At 40.6% G+C, this 18,800-nt stretch overlaps 1 protein-coding gene across 1 annotated transcript in view; it reads right to left on the reverse strand.

The window, feature by feature from the left end:
• Positions 1-18,800, reverse strand: part of LOC124605736 (neurexin-4-like) — a 567,593-nt gene that overhangs the window by 133,570 nt on the left and 415,223 nt on the right. Inside the window, exons 25-27 of the mRNA XM_047137616.1 lie at positions 15,112-15,249; positions 14,540-14,690; positions 14,280-14,448 (exon numbers count right to left, since the gene is read on the reverse strand). Coding sequence (XP_046993572.1) covers positions 14,280-14,448; positions 14,540-14,690; positions 15,112-15,249 — 458 coding nt within the window. The remainder of the gene's footprint in view (positions 1-14,279; positions 14,449-14,539; positions 14,691-15,111; positions 15,250-18,800) is intronic.

Genomic DNA, 18,800 nt, shown 5'->3' on the forward strand with positions numbered 1-18,800 from the left:
CACATGTTACGTACCCCCTTCCTGAGGTTAGTGTCATGGTTGAGACACGTTCTGTTAATGAGATCCTCTGATTTTTGTTATGGAGATCAGGTTCTATCCCTGCAGGAGAGATGCCATTAATGCCATAACATTTTATTTTGCTGAACAGAATTCCTTGATCCACAGAATCAAAAGCTTTTGCATGATCATGGTATATACCTACAGGATAATCCTTTGCTTGAGGCTTTCCTGACAGGAGACTACTGTAAATATGATTCTCAGACAAGATGTTGGATGTCATTGTGAAAGTTCCACAATATTGCATCAGAACAGCTGACCAGCATCTACAGATATGCCAAACACAATGCTGAGACTGTAACCAAAGCCTCCTGTTTTGACAGTCTGAAAATAAATTGTGCAGGCATGAATGTACCAAATTCAGTGACCAGCAGCGTGGATATGCTAATCGGTAGTGAGAGAGACGGCTGCATCACTTGTCGGGTGGTGAACACAAGTGCAGAGGCTGTCAGTCATACTGTGTGCTGCCATCGGCCATCCCAGCTCCCTCTGTTGGAATCCACCTGCTGGAATATGTGCCTGCACTAGTGTGACCTGTACTCGCTGTTGTCAACAGAATATCTATGTTGCCACTACAGCATCATCTCTTGCACAACCAACAATTCTTTTTGGTGGTTGCTAATTGATATTAACATGGCCAGCACTGGATCCCATGATGTGCCAAGTTGGTATCCTGTGTCCCTGTTTATCAGATTAGTCAAACTGCAAATTTCCACTGCTGTTTTTGTATTCCATACTGTGTCCTGTACTGAGACATCATGCTCAGTCACTGCAGATTTCTCTGGCTGGTCCAGAAGTGTATCATTGATATTTGACACATCTGCCCTCCACAAATATAAGGGAATCATATAGATACATGGTCTTCTTAAATTGAGATCATCTTTCACTGAGCTTAAAAGAGCTCAGTGTTTTGTTGGCAGACGAAAGATGCATTTAACTTTATGGGTCTCCAGTAATCTTCCTATTTTCGAAGAAAATCACCAACATATGGCGAGATGATGATTTCTTTTTGTTCTTCACTTTCTTCCAACTTCTCGCTTTGTCTAGTATGCACCAGGCATAACACATGATGAATCCCCTCTTCAGAATATCAATTGTCTAAAAATATGGAATGGAGGTGGTGTAGCTCATAGATAAGCTGTCTGAATTTCATATGGCTCAAGTTCTGTGAATCAACATCCTATATACCCCACTTCATTGTGCAGGATGGTGACAGCTGGTGGCCTGCAAGTATAAGTCTGTCTGTGTAGTTTTATGGTACACAGTGTGACCCAAGCTGCCACCCTCTTTTCTCTGCATCAACATGTCCAGGAGCATTACTTCACCATTTTTCTCCAACTCCATTGTAAAATTTATGTTCAAATGAAGAGAATTTAGAAGTTCCAAAATGAATCCAGCAATGCAGTTCCATGGAGCCAGATGAAAAAGATGTCATCCACATATTGCCAAATGCACATAGGTTTCAACTCTGCTGACTGTAGTGTTCTCTCCTTGAAATCTTCCATAAAAAGATTGGCCACAATGGGTGACAAGGAACTACACATTATGACACCAACAGTCTGTTCAAATTGTTGGTCATTGAGTGAAAAGTAAGTCAGGTGAGCACGTGCTTAAAGAAATCAACAAGTTCCTCTTCTAGCTTCTCACCAATGAGCAATAGTGGTTCCTGCAATAGGACTCAATTGAAAAGTGAGACAACATTGAAACTAACAAGAATATCTGATGGTGCAAGTCACAAGTTCTTGACCAAACTGACAAAATATTTGGAGTTGCAAATATGGTGTTCAAATTTTCCCACTAAAGGGTTCAATTGTGCTGCTAGATGTTTTAGCCAGAAAAGAGAATGGTACCTTCAGTCATGCTGTGTACTGTAAAGCTACACACATGGACTTATACTTACAGGCCACCAGCTGTCGCCATACTGCACAATGAAGTTGTGTGCTTAGGACATTGGTCCACAGAGCACAAGCCATATCAGATTCAGACAGCTTATGTGATGAGCTATGTCATATTTTTAGAGAACGGATATTCTGAACAGAAGATTTCCAGTGCCTTATGTCTGGTGCATGCTAGACAAAGTGGGAAGCTGGAAGAAAGTGAAGAACAATCAGGAATGGTTGTTTTGCCATACATTGGCGATGTTTCTTCAAAAATAGGAAGATTATTGGAGAAAAAAGTTAAATTTTTCTTTAATTTGCCAACAAAACTCAAAACTCTTTTAGATCCAGAGAAAGATGATCATTTAAAAAGATCTGGTGTCTATAACATTCCATGTAACTGCAGGATGACATACATAGCAAAAACTTGCCTCACTGTGGAAGACAGATGTGTTCAACATCGAAGAAGAATGCGTCTGGACCAGGCAGAGAAATCTGCAATGGCCGAAAACTGTCTTAGTACAGGACACAATATGGAATACAAAACCAGCAAAATTCTCCAATTGACCCCTTTGTACTGCGACAACATTATTAAAGAAGTAGTGGAAATTCACAGCTCAGCTAATCCACTGAACGGAGACACGGGATACTAACTAGCACAGCATGGGATCCTGCACTGGCCATGTTAAAATCACAGAAACACCAAAGAAGAGTTGTTGGTTGTGCGAGGGATGAACTCAGCCATAGCCATTTCCAAGCCTGGTTGAGAAAGGAGATGGGAGAAGAGTAAAGCCTCTTTAAAAAAAACCTTGGGTCACCTGGCCTGGGTGATAGTTCCTTGTGAGGGTCCTTGCCAGGAAACAGTGAAGACTTCAATGGTGGTGAAGGTAGAAATGTACATCATCACTACGGCAGAAGAGGCAACCCTCCAATCCAATGCCCATGTCATGGTTGTCATCAATTAATGAACTGGGTAGGTTGATACTGGACAGCATTAGGCACCAGTACTGATTTGAAGCACAGAGTAAATGATGCTTCAGATGGATGAAGATGAAAGACTCATGAGCAAAACCAATAATAGTCTGTATCTTTGGCCATGATACTGCGATAATGAAAGGAAATGGATAGACTAACACATGATTATATTTCCTGGATGTCGGAAGACAGAGAATAATGATGGCAGTTCCTAGAGTAAAAAACTGCGGAGGTGAACTACTCCCCCATTTGGGTCCCCAGGTGGGGAGTACTTCAGGGGGTTTCATTAAAAGGAAGGGCTATTTTAATTTCAGAATTGGGACATGGAATGTAAGAACACTTTAAAGAGCAGGAAAACTGGAAAATATGGAGATAGAAATGAACAAATGTGAAGTTAACATAATGGGTTTTAAGTGAAGTGAGGTGGGCAGACAGTGGTGAAGTAGTGTCAGGAAATTACACAATTTTTTATTCTAGTGGAATAAGTTTTGCATATGATGCAGCAATAGTGATGAGAAATCATACAGTGCAAAGTGTGACCAAAGTGGTGAGCCATAGTGGTTGTTTAATGTTTGTGAAAATAAGTGCAGAACCAACAGACATTCTGATAGTTCAACTGCACATGCCAACATCAGATCTTGATGATTAAGTGGAGGAAATGTGTGATGAAATAAAAGATATCATAAACTCTGAAGACAGAGGAAGAATAAACACCATAATCATGGGCAACTGGAATAGTGTCACTGGAAAAGGTAGGGAAGCAAACATTGTGGGACAATATGGATTAGGAAGAAGAAATGACTGAGGTGAGATGCCAATGGAATTCTGTCAGTGAAGCAAGTTGATGGTGATGAACACTTAGTTCAACAAAAGGAAGAGTAAACTGTACACATGAAAGAGCCCAGAAGAAATTAACAGATATCGGTTAGACTACATCCTCATCAAACAGAGGTTCAGGGGTGGTGTGAAAGATGCCAAGTCTATGCAAGCTGCCAATGAAGACTAGGATTACAACTTTTGGTTGCAGAAATCTGTACAAGATTAAAGAAGATCTGACAGTGTGAAAGAAGAAAACAGAGATGGGACATGGACAAGCTAGGAGAGAACTATGAGGCAGTAAGAGAACTTTGCAGTAACAATTTAACAAAGTGAGTGGGGAAAATGTAAGTGCAAAAGAGCAGTGGCAAAAAGATAAACTGGTTACAAGGAATATCTTAAAGATTGGAGTTGGGAGGCAAGCAAAGAGAGTGAGGAAACCCTGGATCACCAATAAAATGCTGGAGAAGCTGGAGGAAAGGACAAAATGTAAAAATGTTAAAGAAGAAGAATACAAAAGACTTAAAAATGAAATCAGGAGAGAAACAGACAAAGCAAAGGAAAGTACATAGAAGAAATATGCAAAGAAATGCAAAGAATTATAAAGAAGAGGAAGGTACCAGAAAATGGAGGAGCTGGGAGGGACCAAGACCAGAGGAATAATGACCTTTGGAATTGGAGACTCTAGAGTACAAATGGTTATTGAGCAAGCAGACATGCTAAAAACATGGGAAGAATACGTAAAGGAACTCAGAAAAATAAGTAATGTGTTCCATAAGACATTGAAATAGAGACAGAGGAGGCTACTGATGAAGACAAAAAAGAGCTCATCATACTGACAATGGAAGTGAAGAAGGTGATTAAGGACATAAGAGGAGGAAAGGTACAGGAGACTACAACATATGAGTGGATTTGCAGAAAGAAATTGGAAACGGAGGTTTGAAGGCATTGACATAACTCAACAACACAATCTACAAAACTGGAGAATGGCCTGAGGACTTTTTGGATGTCACAACGATTGCTCTTGAGAAGTAATAAAAAGTCAAAAAACGTAGTGTTTACAGAACAATTAGTGTGATCTCACACATGGTGAAGATCATCAAAAGAATACTCAACAGATGGCTGGAACCCAAAATTGAAGAAGTAATGGGAGAGGACCAGTTTTGATTTAGCAAAGGAAAAAAACCAGAAACGTCATCGGCAAGGTGAGGATTTTGTCGGATGACAGTTTGGCTGTTAACAAAAAAGTTTGTACTTTTTTTACAGACTGGCAGAAGTGTTTCAACACAGTCAACTGCACAAAATTGATGAACATCCTCATGGAGATAGGAATTAACTGGACAATCAAAGACTAATCCTCAACTTGTACCTGGGACAAAGACTAAAGATGTGACTAAACATGGAGACACAAACAGCATGGAAATAGGAAGAGGGGTCAGACAAGGGTGTTGTCTATAGCTGAGTTGCTTCAAACTGTATGAAGAAGGGCTGGCAACAGAAGCTTTGAAAAGATGTGAAAACTTCAGAATAGGATAATGACTCATCAACACCATTAAGTATGCAGATGGCATAGCAGTGCTCCCCAAAAATCAAAGATAACTGCAATACACGATGAGCCGATTAGTGGAAACTGCAAGGAAATCAAAAGTGATACGAATATCGAAATGGGAGAAACTGTAAACAAGTGAAAAGCAGAGAATGTAATGCTGTTCAAGTAGTCAGGAAACTTGCTGATGCCCACTGTAAAAACGAAATTCGAGCATGAACTGCCACTTCCAAAGTCACATTCTCAGTTTTCTTGCCACATCAATTTGGGATAAAATCTCAAGCTTTCGATGATAGCCTCCATCGTCATCGTCAGGAGCAACTGACTGTCTTCACTGCTGCTGTGGTGGCCCTATATAGCCCATGGCGGCTTCTGATTAGTCGGCTTGTGATTGGTCACAGATGGTGCCAATGTCTCTGCACTGGTGGCACCATCGCTTCTGTGGGAGTGTAAACCCTGCAAGGAATGTCTTTGGTGCTTCTCTGCATTGAGTGCTCATTTCCATACACCGCTCACCACTATCACAGTGTAAGTTCTTCCCACTCATTCATATTTCAACAGCCTCCTTAATAACAGAGTCCCAGTATGTGGAGGCATGAGACAGTGCTCCGCAATTGCCGATTTCTCCAGTTCACTATTTTTAATATGCTGTTGGTGTTGTGCACAGCCACATGGCACAGAAGCTTTCGAACAATTCATGGAACACATGAACAGCATACATCGGAACATCCAGTTCACTGTTGAGTTGGATAAGGAAGGAAGGTTTCCATTCTTAGACGTTTTAGTACAACAACAGGCAGACAGTTGTCTCAGCCACTCTGTGTACTGTAAGCAGAGGCATACCGATTTTTACCTTAATGCACAGAGCTTCCATAATCCTGTTCAGAAGAGACCCATTTTGAACAAGTTGGTATATAGAGCAAAAACTGTTTCTGATGAGGACCACTTCAAGTACGAAATTAACCATCTGCAGTATGTGTTCCAAAAGAATGGCTATGGTGCACACAATATAAAGGCAGCAATCTCCACGAAAAGGAAACATGAAAAAGCTGCACACTCACAGGATGAAACACTGATTGTGGTTCTTCCTTTTTGTGTGCTACATCCAGCAAAACAAGAAGAGTCCTGGGTAGACGGGGTATAAGACTGATTTTTCATCCTTCTAAGAAAATTAAGGAGATGATGTGCCCTGTTAAGGACAGTCTGGGCCTCAGGGTCCCTGGAATTTACAATATCCTGTGTGAGTGTGGACGCAATTACATAGGTCAGACCATTAGTACCATTTCCAACTGCTGTGCACAACAACAACGGCATATTAAAATTAGAGAACTGGAGAAACCAGCAATTGCGGAGCACAGCCTCATGAACAAACATAAAATACTGTTCAATGAAACTAAAAATTTGTCCCATGCCTCCACATACTGGGATTCTGCTATTAAGGAGGCTGTTGAAATAAGAATGAGCAAGAAGAACTTTAACCACAATAGTGGATTCTATTTGAGCGGTGTATGGAAACAAGCACTCAATGCAGACATCCTTTGCAGGGTTTACGCTCTCACGGAAGCAGTGGTGCCACCAGTGCAGAAATTGACACCATATGCGACAGCAGTACGTAATCACTGACAATCACAAGCCAACCAATCAGAAGCTGTTCACAGGCTATATAAGACCACCACAGCAGCAGTGAAGCCAGTGAAGTCGATGATGATGGAGATTTTTGTCGAAAGCTTGAGATTTTATCCCGAATTGACGCAACAAGAAAACCAAGAATGTTTTACATATCAGTGCCATCATGAAAGACTTCGTTTTCAAGAAGAGGACTCTGTTGACCAGCAAGCTGAGCTTGGAATTAAGGAAGAAACTGGTGAAGTGCTACATCTGGTGCATTGTGCATTGCAGTGTGTGAAGCAGTGATGCAGACCATGAGGAAAATGGAAGAATAAACCTGGAAAGTTTCAAAATGTACTTCTGGAGGAGATAGAAAAGATCAAGTGACAGATGAGGTGGTTCAAATGGCTCTGAGCACTATGCGACTTAACTTCTGAGGTCATCAGTCGCCTAGAACTTAGAACTAATTAAACCTAACCAACCTAAGGACATCACACACATCCATGCCCGAGGCAGGATTCGAACCTGCGACCGTAGCGGCCACGCGGTTCCAGACTGAAGCGCCTTTAACCGCACGGCCACACCGGCCGGTACAGATGAGGTGACAAACGACAATGTACTGAGAACAATACAGGACAAGAAAACTATTCTGAATACTATTCTTCAGAGAAAGGCCAACTGGATCAGACATGCACTTAGCATGAGGGGCTCGTATACAACATCACTGAAAGGGAGATCAAAGGAACTGAAGGAGGGAAGAAGAAGAATTCAATATTTGGATGACATGAAAGATGGAAAGAGATACAGAAGACTGAAGGATGAAGCTGAAGACAGGGAACATTGACATCAGAATTCTTCATCCGGTGAACCAGACCTGCTTAGAGACAAAATACTACATAATAATAATAATAATAATAATAATAATAATAATAATAATAGCAATACACAGGACGATGCTGTAATGGTGACACAGATATTCTGTGTACAATAGTGAGGATGAGAACATGCTACTGTGGACACGTATTTCAGCAGGACACTTGACAGAGGGTGCTGGGGTGGCCAACAGCAGTGCACACTATGACTGGTAGCCTCTACTCATGCAGTGGAATTCCCAACAATCAGCCTTTACTTCCCATCCCATCTGGTAAGTCTCCCCTGACCTGGGGTTCTTGGTGGATTTACTAAACTCAATCTCGTTTCCTAAACCTCTCCTGTTCCTTTCCCTTCACCACTGTTCCTTCCCATCCAAACCTTCTGCCTTTTCCTAAACCTCTCATGTTCCTTTCCATTCACCTCTCTTTCTTCCCCTTCAAACCTTCTGCCAGAAGAAGGAGCCACTGGCTTCAGAAGCTTGCATAAGTAAAACCTTTCTTTATGTGTGTGTTCTCCTGCTACCACACAGTGAGTAGATTTTTTATCTGTCCAATTCCATTATCTATGATAATTATGGAAGTTAAATAAATGAATTAAAATTTGTACTATGGCCAGGACTAGAACCCAGGTCTCCTTGTTTACTAGGCAGGAATGCTGACCACTACAGCACCACAGCACTAATGTCAAAAATTGCTGCATGAACTACTCAAGTCCAATGCCCTCCCCAACACAAACTTCAATTCATATCTTCAGCTTACTTTCCCCCTAAATCATCACTACTGCCAGGGCTCTCCAGCACTGGAAGATCTATAAGATCACCTGAGGTACAGGATTTCTCCATTATGTCCAATACCAGAGAGCTGCAGCAATAGTGACGATTTAGGGGGAAAATAAGCTGAAGATATGAACTGAAGTTTGTGTTGGGGAGGGAATTGGACTTGAGTAGTCCATGCAGCAATGTTGATCATAGTGCTGTGGTGTAATAGTCAACAATCCTGCCTAGTAAGCAAGGACACATGGGTTCGAGTCCTGACAGTGGCATAAATTTTAATTCATTTCTTCATCTTCCATCATTATCCTAGATAAAGATTAGACTTAAATGTCTCAAGGAAAATTTAATTATAAGATAAATTCTATTCTATTGTCAAAAACTGGTTATTTTCATTGTCAAATATTACTTCAGTTTTACTTCATGACTTTCCATTAATCACTATAAACTAAGACTTTCTGACAGGAACTCATGAATACAGTTGCACAACTGAGACAATACTCCATATGCGTTCAATTTGTTAGAAGATGTTTGTCAGGAAAGGTGACAAAAGCATTCTGGAAATCTAAAAATACGGAATCAATTTGACATCACCTGTCAATAGCACCCATTACTTCATGAGAATAAAGAGCTAGTTGTGTCTCACACGAATAATATTTTCTGACTCTGTGCTGACTGTCAATAAATCATTTCTTTTATGGTGATTCATAATGTTCAAACACAGTGTGTTATAAAACTCTACTGCAAATTGACATTAGTGATATGGGTCTGTAATTCAGCAGATAAATCCTATTTTCTTTCTTGTGTATTGTTGTGGCTTGTGCAACTTTCCAGTCTTCAGGTTCAGAAGTTTCGATGAGTGACCAGTTGTACATGATTGCTAAGCATGAAGCTATTGTATCTGCATAATGTGAAGGAAGTTGGCTGGTATACGATCTGAATCAGAGGCTTTTTAAATGATGTAAGCTGCTTCACTACAATGAGACCAAGTGAGGTGGCGCAGTGGTTAGACACTGGACTTGCATTCGGGAGGACGACAGTTCAATCCCACGTCCGGCCATCCTGATTTAGGTTTTCCGTGATTTCCCTAAATCGCTCCAGGCAAATGCCGGGATGGTTCCTTTGAAAGGGCACGGCCGACTTCCTTCCCTAATCCGATGAGAGCGATGACCTCGCTGTCTGGTCTCCTTCCCCAAAACAACCCAACCAACCCCAACTACAGTGAGCATATGCACATCTAAGTTACTCATGTTAGCAGTTGTTCTTGATTTGAATTCTGGAATATTTACTTCATCTTCTTTGGTGAAGTGTTTAGCAACTCTGCTTTAGCGCCACTGTCATCAGCGACACCACCATTTTGCCAATCTTGGGGATTTTATATTCTTTCAAATTTGTCATGCTTTTTTCGTTGCTCCAACAACAGTGTTTTGACCAATTTTGTGTGCCATCACTTATTAATTTATGTGGTTTATATCTCTCAGTTGCTGTCAATACTATTTCTTTGAATTCAGAACACATCTGGCCTATGCTTACATTGTCAGATTGGAAGGAGTGGAGACTATCTCTTAGAAATCTGTCAAGCAAAATTCATCTGCATTTTTAAACAGATGTGCTTTGCATTTATTTTTGCTGGTTTTGAGTGTTATGGTATTCATTTTTCCTACAACAGCCTTGTGGTCATTAATCTATATATTTCCCTATTTGCTCAGGATTACTTGTTGCTAAGAGGTCAAGTTGTTTTAGCAATCATTATCTTATTCTTTGAGTGGGCACGTGAACTAACTGTACAAAATAATTTCTTTTGAGAAAGCATTCAGTACAGTTTTGGACATTTTATGGCTACTGCTGGGTTTAAACATTTATTCTTGCCACCGTACCAGAGGACAACAGTCAGTTATTGCAGCTCATTATGTTTGAGCTGAAAATAAGATTTATGATTCTACCACAGACAGATGTTAGTAATACTGTACAGCAGTCTTGTGGATCACTTCTGCTACCATTAATATTTATGTGGGTGTTACATGCACTTTTTTCCAACTACTGGGTGCATCTTCAACTTTTGTAGTCCTGTCTTCCTCAGTTGCGTGTAATATTACGGTATGTTGATAATTTTTACTTATGGACTGTCTGACAGCAACTGAATAAAAACACAATTTTAGTGCCAGATGCACTTCGCCTTTATTTTCTGCAAGGCATCATCAGTGGCAGGTTGCTTGGACAATTTCTTACATATTATGCTCCTGTTGCAGTTTTGGTGTTGTTCTTCTTCTTATGAACGCCAATTTGTGGTTTTCCCACATTCCACAGCATTGCGTTAATGCAATGCATTGCATTAAAACAAGCTTTCAGTGCCACTGATGATACCTTGCAGAAAATAAAGGCGAAACGTGTATGGCACTAAAATTGTGTTTTATTCAGTTGCTGTCAGACGGTCCATAAGTAAAAATTATCAATATACTGTAATAATACTGGGTGCAATTTTTCTTTGGGGGTGGTATATTACAGTTGAAATAGGAGCTAACTTAGCTGTAGCTTCCGTATAGAATCTAATAAGGTATCCATCAAGCCATTGGGCCTTGCTCATTTTTAATGATTTCAGCTGTTTCTCAACAACACTGGCATTAATATGTATACCATCCATCTTTGCAGTGCTGTGAGAATTAAACTAAGACAGTACACCTGGATTCCCCCTTGTTAAATGAACATTTGAAAAAGGAGTTCAGCGTTTGGATTTTGCTTTGCAACCCTCAATTTCAGTTCCTGTATCAACTGCGACTGCCTGGATACTAACTTAAGTGCAGTAGACATCTTTACACCTGACAAGACTTTCTTTGGGTTTTGTGAGAGGTCTTCGGATAAGATTCTAGGATGGTAAAACCTAAAATGGAATAGTGACAATATTGTGAAAAGGATAGACTGCTACTCACCATATAGTGGAAATGTTGACTTGCAGACAGGTGTAACAAAAAGACCACTAAACAAATAAGCTTTCAGCCAAAAAGCCTTCTCCTGAATAAGACAAAACACACACACACACACACACACACACACACACACACACACACACACACACACACATGAATGTGTGTGTCTGTGTGTGTGTGTGTGTGTGTGTGTGTGTGTGTGTGTGTGTGCATGTGTTTGTGTTGTCTAATTCAGAAGAAGGCATTCTGGGAAAAAGCTTACTTTTTTAGCAGTCTTTTTATTGTGCTTGTCTATGACTCAACATTTACACTACATGTTGAGTAATAGTCTATTCTTTTCACAACATTGTCATTATTCCATTCTGGTATGGTAGTTACTAAAGGCTTCATGCTTTACCCTTTTGAGAGCCAAATGCCTTTCATTTAATATCTCTCTATGTATAGCTCATTCTTTTTTTCGCTGTTATTGTGCAATAATTGCTGTTCCTTTAAAAGTTTATGAATAGGAAAGTTGCTACTCACCATATAGCAGACATGCTGAGTCGTAGACAGGCACAACAAAAAGACTGTCACAAATAAAGCTTTTGGCCATTGAGGCCTTCATCAACAATAGACAACAGACACATGCACACACACACACACACACACACACACACACACACACACACACACACACACAAGTGTGTGCGTGTGCCAACGCAATTCTCACACGTGACTGCAGTCTCAGGCAACTGAAACCACACTGTGAGCAGCTGCACCAGTGCCTGATGGGAGTGGCGTCTGGGTGGGGGTAAGGAGGAGACTGGGGTGGGGAGAAGGAGAGATAGCATGGTAGGGGTGGTGAACTGTGAAGTGTTGCAGGTTAGATGGAGGGGAGCGAAGAGGTGGGGAGGGGGAGGGGGGAAGTAGTGGAACAGGAGAATAGTAATAAGACTGAGTGTGATGATGGAATGGCGGCTGTGTAGTGCTGGAATGGGGACAGGGAAGGGGCTGGATGGGTGAGGACAGTGACTAATGAAGGTTGAGGCCACGAGGATTACATGAACGTAGAATATATTGCAGGGAAAGTTCCTATCTATTGTCGATGAAGGCCTTAATGGCCGAAAGGTTTATTTGTGACAGTCTTTTTGTTGTGCCTATCTGTGGCACAGCATCTTCGCTATATGACGAGCAGCAACTTTCCAATTTTGTTTAATGAGACTGTATACATTGGAGGGATGCTCCCACCATAGACTGTTTTACTAGGTATGTAACTATCAAATGCTTGGACACTGGACAACTGTTTTTCTAAACTTCAGTCATGGTTCCTTCACATGCCTTTGGCCAGGGCTAAATGTTTTGAGTTCTACAATAATGATGGAAGCTGAAGAAATGAATTAAAGTTTGTGCCACAGGTGGGACTTGAACACACGTTTTCTTGCTTACTAGGCAGATTTGCTAACCATTACACAACCACAGTACTACGTCAACATTGCTGCACGAACTACCCAAGTCGAATGCCCTCCACAAAACAAACTTCAGTTCATATCTTTGCTTATTTCCCCCATACATTGTCACTATTTCCAGGGTTCTCAGGCATTGGAATAGCACCTGAGTGTTGGACTTAATGGGGGAGTCCTGTACTCATATTTTATCTTATAGATCTTATAATGAAATTTTTTCCCAAGACATTTCAGTCTCATCTTTATCAATTATATGCAGGGGTGCTATTCCATTGCTGGAGAGCCCTCACAATAGTGACAATGTAGGGGAAAAATAAGCTGAGGACGTGAACTGAAGTGTGTGTTGGGGAAGGCACTCGACTTGGATCATTCCTGCACCAATGTTGACTATAGTGCTGTGGTGCTGTAATAGCTAGCATTTATGCTTAGTAAGCCAGAAGACCTAGGTTCAAGTCCTTCCTGTGGCACAAATTTTAAGTCATTTCTTCAGCTTGCATCATTATCATGGATAAAGATGAGACTTAAATGTCTCTGGGAAAAATTCTTGAGTCATGACATCACTGTCTCTTTATTTAGTTCACTGAACAAATAAATCTTCCTACTTGTTTCAGTTACTCATTGTAATTTAATAATCTTTTTTATGATACAACTGCCTCATGGTCACTGATACCAGTTTCAATGTGGACACCCTCGAAGAAGTCAGGTCCTTGTTTCCACTAGATCTAATATATCTCCTCTATGAATGGGCCTCTAAACTATCTGTTCTACATAGTTTTCAGAGAAAACAAACAATATTGTTTTGTAGGATGTTTATTTTTTTGTGCCCACCACTTGCAAAACCATAATTATCCTAACCAATTGTTAGATAATTAAAATCTCCTCCACTGATAATAGGATGGTTGGGGAACATATAAATTAGCAAGTTAAGGCTTTCTTTTAAGGTTCTGGTAACATTTGGGTGTTCTGGTGGTTGATAAAATGATCTAGAGACACAGTATGCCCAAACAATCTCACATGCATATCCACTTCTGTTTTTGTGACTCTGAGTTTCTTGTCTACTGTGTTCATAAAATGTTTCCATTCGTCATTAGCCTATCCTTTCAATACACATTTAGATTTTTCCTCAAAATAAGTGATTGTAAAAGCAACAAAGGAAGCTGTAAGGAACAAACTGTTATTCCTTCACATACTAAAATGTTAACTAGTGTGAGACCTGAAAAAGACTAAATCAGCCTTTAAAATATAGAGTCTGTTAAGAATGATTTCCTCCTAAGCAAACCTACTAATTGTACAAACTTCATTATAGATGTTTTTCCCTCCCATTCCCACATGCATATATATATAACAGAATGTGCGATGTTACAGATAAAGGTAATGAGTGAAAATTCTTACCAATAACTTAGTTGTGTTGTCATTTTTTCTCTGAAAATACACAGAATGTCTGGCACCATTCAAAAAATTTCGATCAGCAACATTGGCTATGAGAGATGAACCTTCTTGATCTTCCCTAAATGTTAGGTGTCCATTACTTGACAATGAAACAAGCAAGTTGTAATTTCGCCTGAAATTCACATCAAATTTTAAATATAAATATTTGGTAGCAGTGTGTCTTATGATATTTTACAGATTGGTTTAATCCCACAGCAACTTACTTATGCTCTGTCTGTAGCAGCAACAGTACAGTATTTGTTTTATGAGGGAAACTGCTAGAAAATGCTAGCTGAACTTTGACCTGTTCCACTGGACCATCTAGGATATATTTTCTTTTTATAGCTGATTCACCCTCAAACTCAGATCCTTTTTCTGCAAAATAGTAGAAAAATAGATAACCAGCATCTACATGCACAACAAACTTGGATTCTTTTAAAACCACTATATTCAGTAACAAACTACAAAAAAGGTAGAACATAATATAATACAGAAAAGATCATATGGTAAAAGTTTGTTCTAAAAATAATTTTCAGAAATAGATATTGAGCAATGCAAAAGCCATGCCTATATTGTACATATTGTTGACTATGATTCTGTAGGATGTTTTCCCATGAAAAGATAAACTGAAATGGAATCAGTGGAGAAAGATAAAATTTTACTTTCTGCTTGGTATCTAAACTTACACGAGATTTTTTTGTGAAAAAAAGAAATCAAGAGAGCAGCATGTGGATGATTTTTTTCTGGACAACATTTATAAATACAGATTATGCATTATAAAATGTGCAACACTTACCATCAGAACAAGATTCTCCATAGTATGAGGTATATTCACAATTACATGTGCTCTCTCCTTTACTGAAGTCCTCTATACAAATGCCTTGGTTTTTACATGGAACTTCATCACATTTCATTTTGCATCCAATTTTTATGCCTGAAGGACACAGTAAACATACAATAAGAATGACTGAATCAGTTAAGTGCAACAAATCCTGTACAATCAGATGGTATTTTCATTGTTCATTACCACCTAAAGATATACAAGCACGCAGAGAAATTTACAGCGTCATGTTCACTATCTTAGTGCAAGTCCACACTGAATACTTCCTGGCAAGCAACATTCAAAGAATATGATATCCACAAAAACTTTAAGCATTAGTAAGAATATAATAGAGGGAAACATTCCATGTGGGAAAAATATATCTAAAAATAAAGATGCTGTTACTTACCAAACAAAAGCGTTGGTATGTTGATAGGAGACAATAAAAAACACACAAACAAACACACAAATTTCAAGCTTTCGCAACCCAAGGTTGTTTCGTCAGGAAAGAGGGAAGGAGAGGGAAAGATGAAAGGATGTGGGTTTTAAGGGAGAGGGTAAGGAGTCATTCCAATCCCAGGAGGGGAAAGACTTACCTTAGGGGCAAAAAGGGACAGGTATACACTCGCACACACACACAAACACACACACACACACACACACACACACACACACACACACACACATCCAACCACACATATACAGACACAAGCAGACATTGTAAAGGCAAAGAGTTTAGGCAGAGATGTCAGTCGAGGCGGAAGTACAGAGACAAAGATGTTGTTGAGTGACAAGTGATGTACGAGGGGTGGCAACTTGTAATTAGCGGAGGTTTAGGCCAGGTGGGTAACGGGAAGAGAGGATATATTGAAGGGCAAGTTACCATCTCTGGAGTTCTGATAGGATGGTGTCAGTGCGAAGTATCCAGATAACCTGGACAGTGTAACACTGTGCCAAGATGTGCTGGCCGTGCACCAAGGCATGTTTAGCCACAGGGTGATCCTCATTACCAACAAACACTGTCTGCCTGTGTCCGTTCATGCAACCAGAGGAGTTGACGTTGGAGAGGAAATTCTGGAGTTCTTCTTCACTGTGAGTCCAGATCATGAAGATGTCATGAATAAATCTGAACCAAACTTTGGGTTGGCAGGCTTGAGTAACCAAGAAGGCTTCCTCCAAGTGACCCATAAATAGGTTAGCGTATGAGGGGGCCATCCTGGTACCCATGGCTGTTCCCTTCAATTGTTGGTATGTCTGGCCTTCAAAAGTGAAGAAGTTGTGGGTTAGGTAGGGTAGAAGGTGATTGGCGTGAAAGGAAGTGCTCCATCGCAGTGAGGCCCTGGACATGCGGGATATTTGTGTATAAGGAAGTGGTATCAATGTATGCCAACCTATTTATGGGTCACTTAGAGGAAGCCTTCTTGGTTACCCAAGCCTGCCAACCCAAAGTTTGGTACAGATTTATTGATGACATCTTCATGATCTGGACTCACAGTGAAGAAGAACTCCAGAATTTCCTCTCCAACATCAACTCCTTTGGTTCCATCAGATTCAACTGGTCCCATTCCAAATCCCATGCCACTTTCCTTGACATTGACCTCCATCTGTCCAATGGCCAGCTTCACACGTCCGTCCACATCAAACCCACCAACAAGCAACAGTACCTCCATTTTGACAGCTGCCACCCATTCCATATCATACGGTCGCTTCCCTACAGCTTAGGTCTTCGTGGCAAACGAATCTGCTCCAGTCCTGAATCCCTGAACCATTACACCAACAACCTGAAAACAGCTTTCGCATCCCACAACTACCCTCCCGACCTGGTACAGAAGCAAATAGCTAGAGCCACTTCCTCATCCCCTCAAACCCAGAACCTCCCAAAGAAGAACCCCCAAAGTGCCCCACTTGTGTCAGGATACTTTCCGGGACTGGATCAGACTCTGAATGTGGCTCTCCAGCAGGGATACGACTTCCTTAAATCCTGCCCTGGAATGAGATCCATCCTTCATGAAATCCTCCCCACTCCACCAAGAATGTCTTTCCGCCGTCCACCTAACCTTCGTAACCTCTTGGTTCATCCCTATGAAATCCCCAAACCTCCTTCCCTGCCCTCTGGCTCCTACCCTTGTAACCGGCCCTGGTGTAAAACCTGTCCCATGCACTCTCCCACCACCACCTACTCCAGTCCTGTAACCCGGAAGTTGTACACGATCAAAGGCAGAGCCACGTGTGAAAGCACCCATGTGATTTACCAACTGACATGCCTACACTGTGAAGTGTTCTATGTGGGAATGACCAGCAACAAACTGTCCATTCGCATGAACGGACACAGGCAGACAGTGTTTGTTGGTAATGAGGATCACCCTGTGACTAAACATGCCTTGGTGCACGGCCAGCACATCTTGGCACAGTGTTACACCACCCAGGTTATCTGGATACTTCCCACTGACAGCAACATATCAGAACTCCAGAGATGGGAACTTGCCCTTCAATATATCCTCTCTTCCCGTTACCCACCTGGCCAAAACCTCCGTTAATTTCAAGTTGCCACCCCTCGTACATCACTTGTCACTCAACAACGTCTTTGTCTCTGTACTTCCGCCTCGACTGACATCTCTGCCTGAACTCTTTGCATTTACAATGTCTGCTAGTGTCTGTATATGTGCGGTTGGATGTGTGTGTGTGTGTGTGTGTGTGTGTGTGTGTGTGTGTGTGTGTGTGTGTGTGTTTGTGTGTGTGTGCGAGTGTATACCTGTCCCTTTTTCCCCCTAAGGTAAGTCTTTCCCCTCCTGGGATTGGAATGACTCCTTACCCTCTCCCTTAAAACCCACATCCTTTCGTCTTTCCCTCTCCTTCCCTCTTTCCTGACGAAGCAACCTTGGGTTGCGAAAGCTTGAAATTTGTGTGTTTGTTTGTGTGTTTTTTATTGTCTCCTATCAACATACCAACGCTTTCATTTGGTAAGTAACAGCATCTTTATTTTTAAATATATTAAGCATTAGTAAACAACACAAAACACCATAAGCATACAGAAACAAATGGTTCAATTACAGTCAAAGCAAAACACATTAAGGCATCATCAAACAATGGAAACTTGAGGTTGGAATATCTGCAAACTTGGACCGAGCTGCCTTTTCTGAAGAAGGCTTGAGCCAGAAGCTAAATGTGTAACAGTCCCTTCATTATGCTTGTCTGCAACTCAACATATCAGCTTTATGGTGAGTAGCAATTTATTCTTTCCTTTACTGTTAACATAAGGATTCAAAATTAATGAGAGAAACAAGAGAGAAGTATTTCCATTAAGTTACAGTCTTCCTGAGAACTAGCAATAACACATATTGAACTTTGGATCTGAATTTAGTGGAGAATAGCAGGAAAATAATAATAATAATAATAATAATATGCAATGATGTTTGTTTTGAAAATTTCTGACTTCAGTTTTAAATCTAATCTAAATTTTTTAGTTCACAAATCCTATTTATCATGAATAACATTTTCCAGAGTACAGCATTTTCTGATCCCTCAGTAAACCTTCAGTATTAAACCTTCAGTATTATCATAAACATGATATCAAATATAAAGACACCCCAGCTTTAATTCATGACACTGTTTGGTAGCTATCCCTTTCTGCAAATTAGCTCATGAAAAAGAGACATTCTTACACA

Source organism: Schistocerca americana, chromosome 3 (genome assembly GCF_021461395.2).
Source record: "Schistocerca americana isolate TAMUIC-IGC-003095 chromosome 3, iqSchAmer2.1, whole genome shotgun sequence".
Classification (NCBI taxonomy): Eukaryota; Metazoa; Arthropoda; class Insecta; order Orthoptera; family Acrididae; genus Schistocerca; species Schistocerca americana.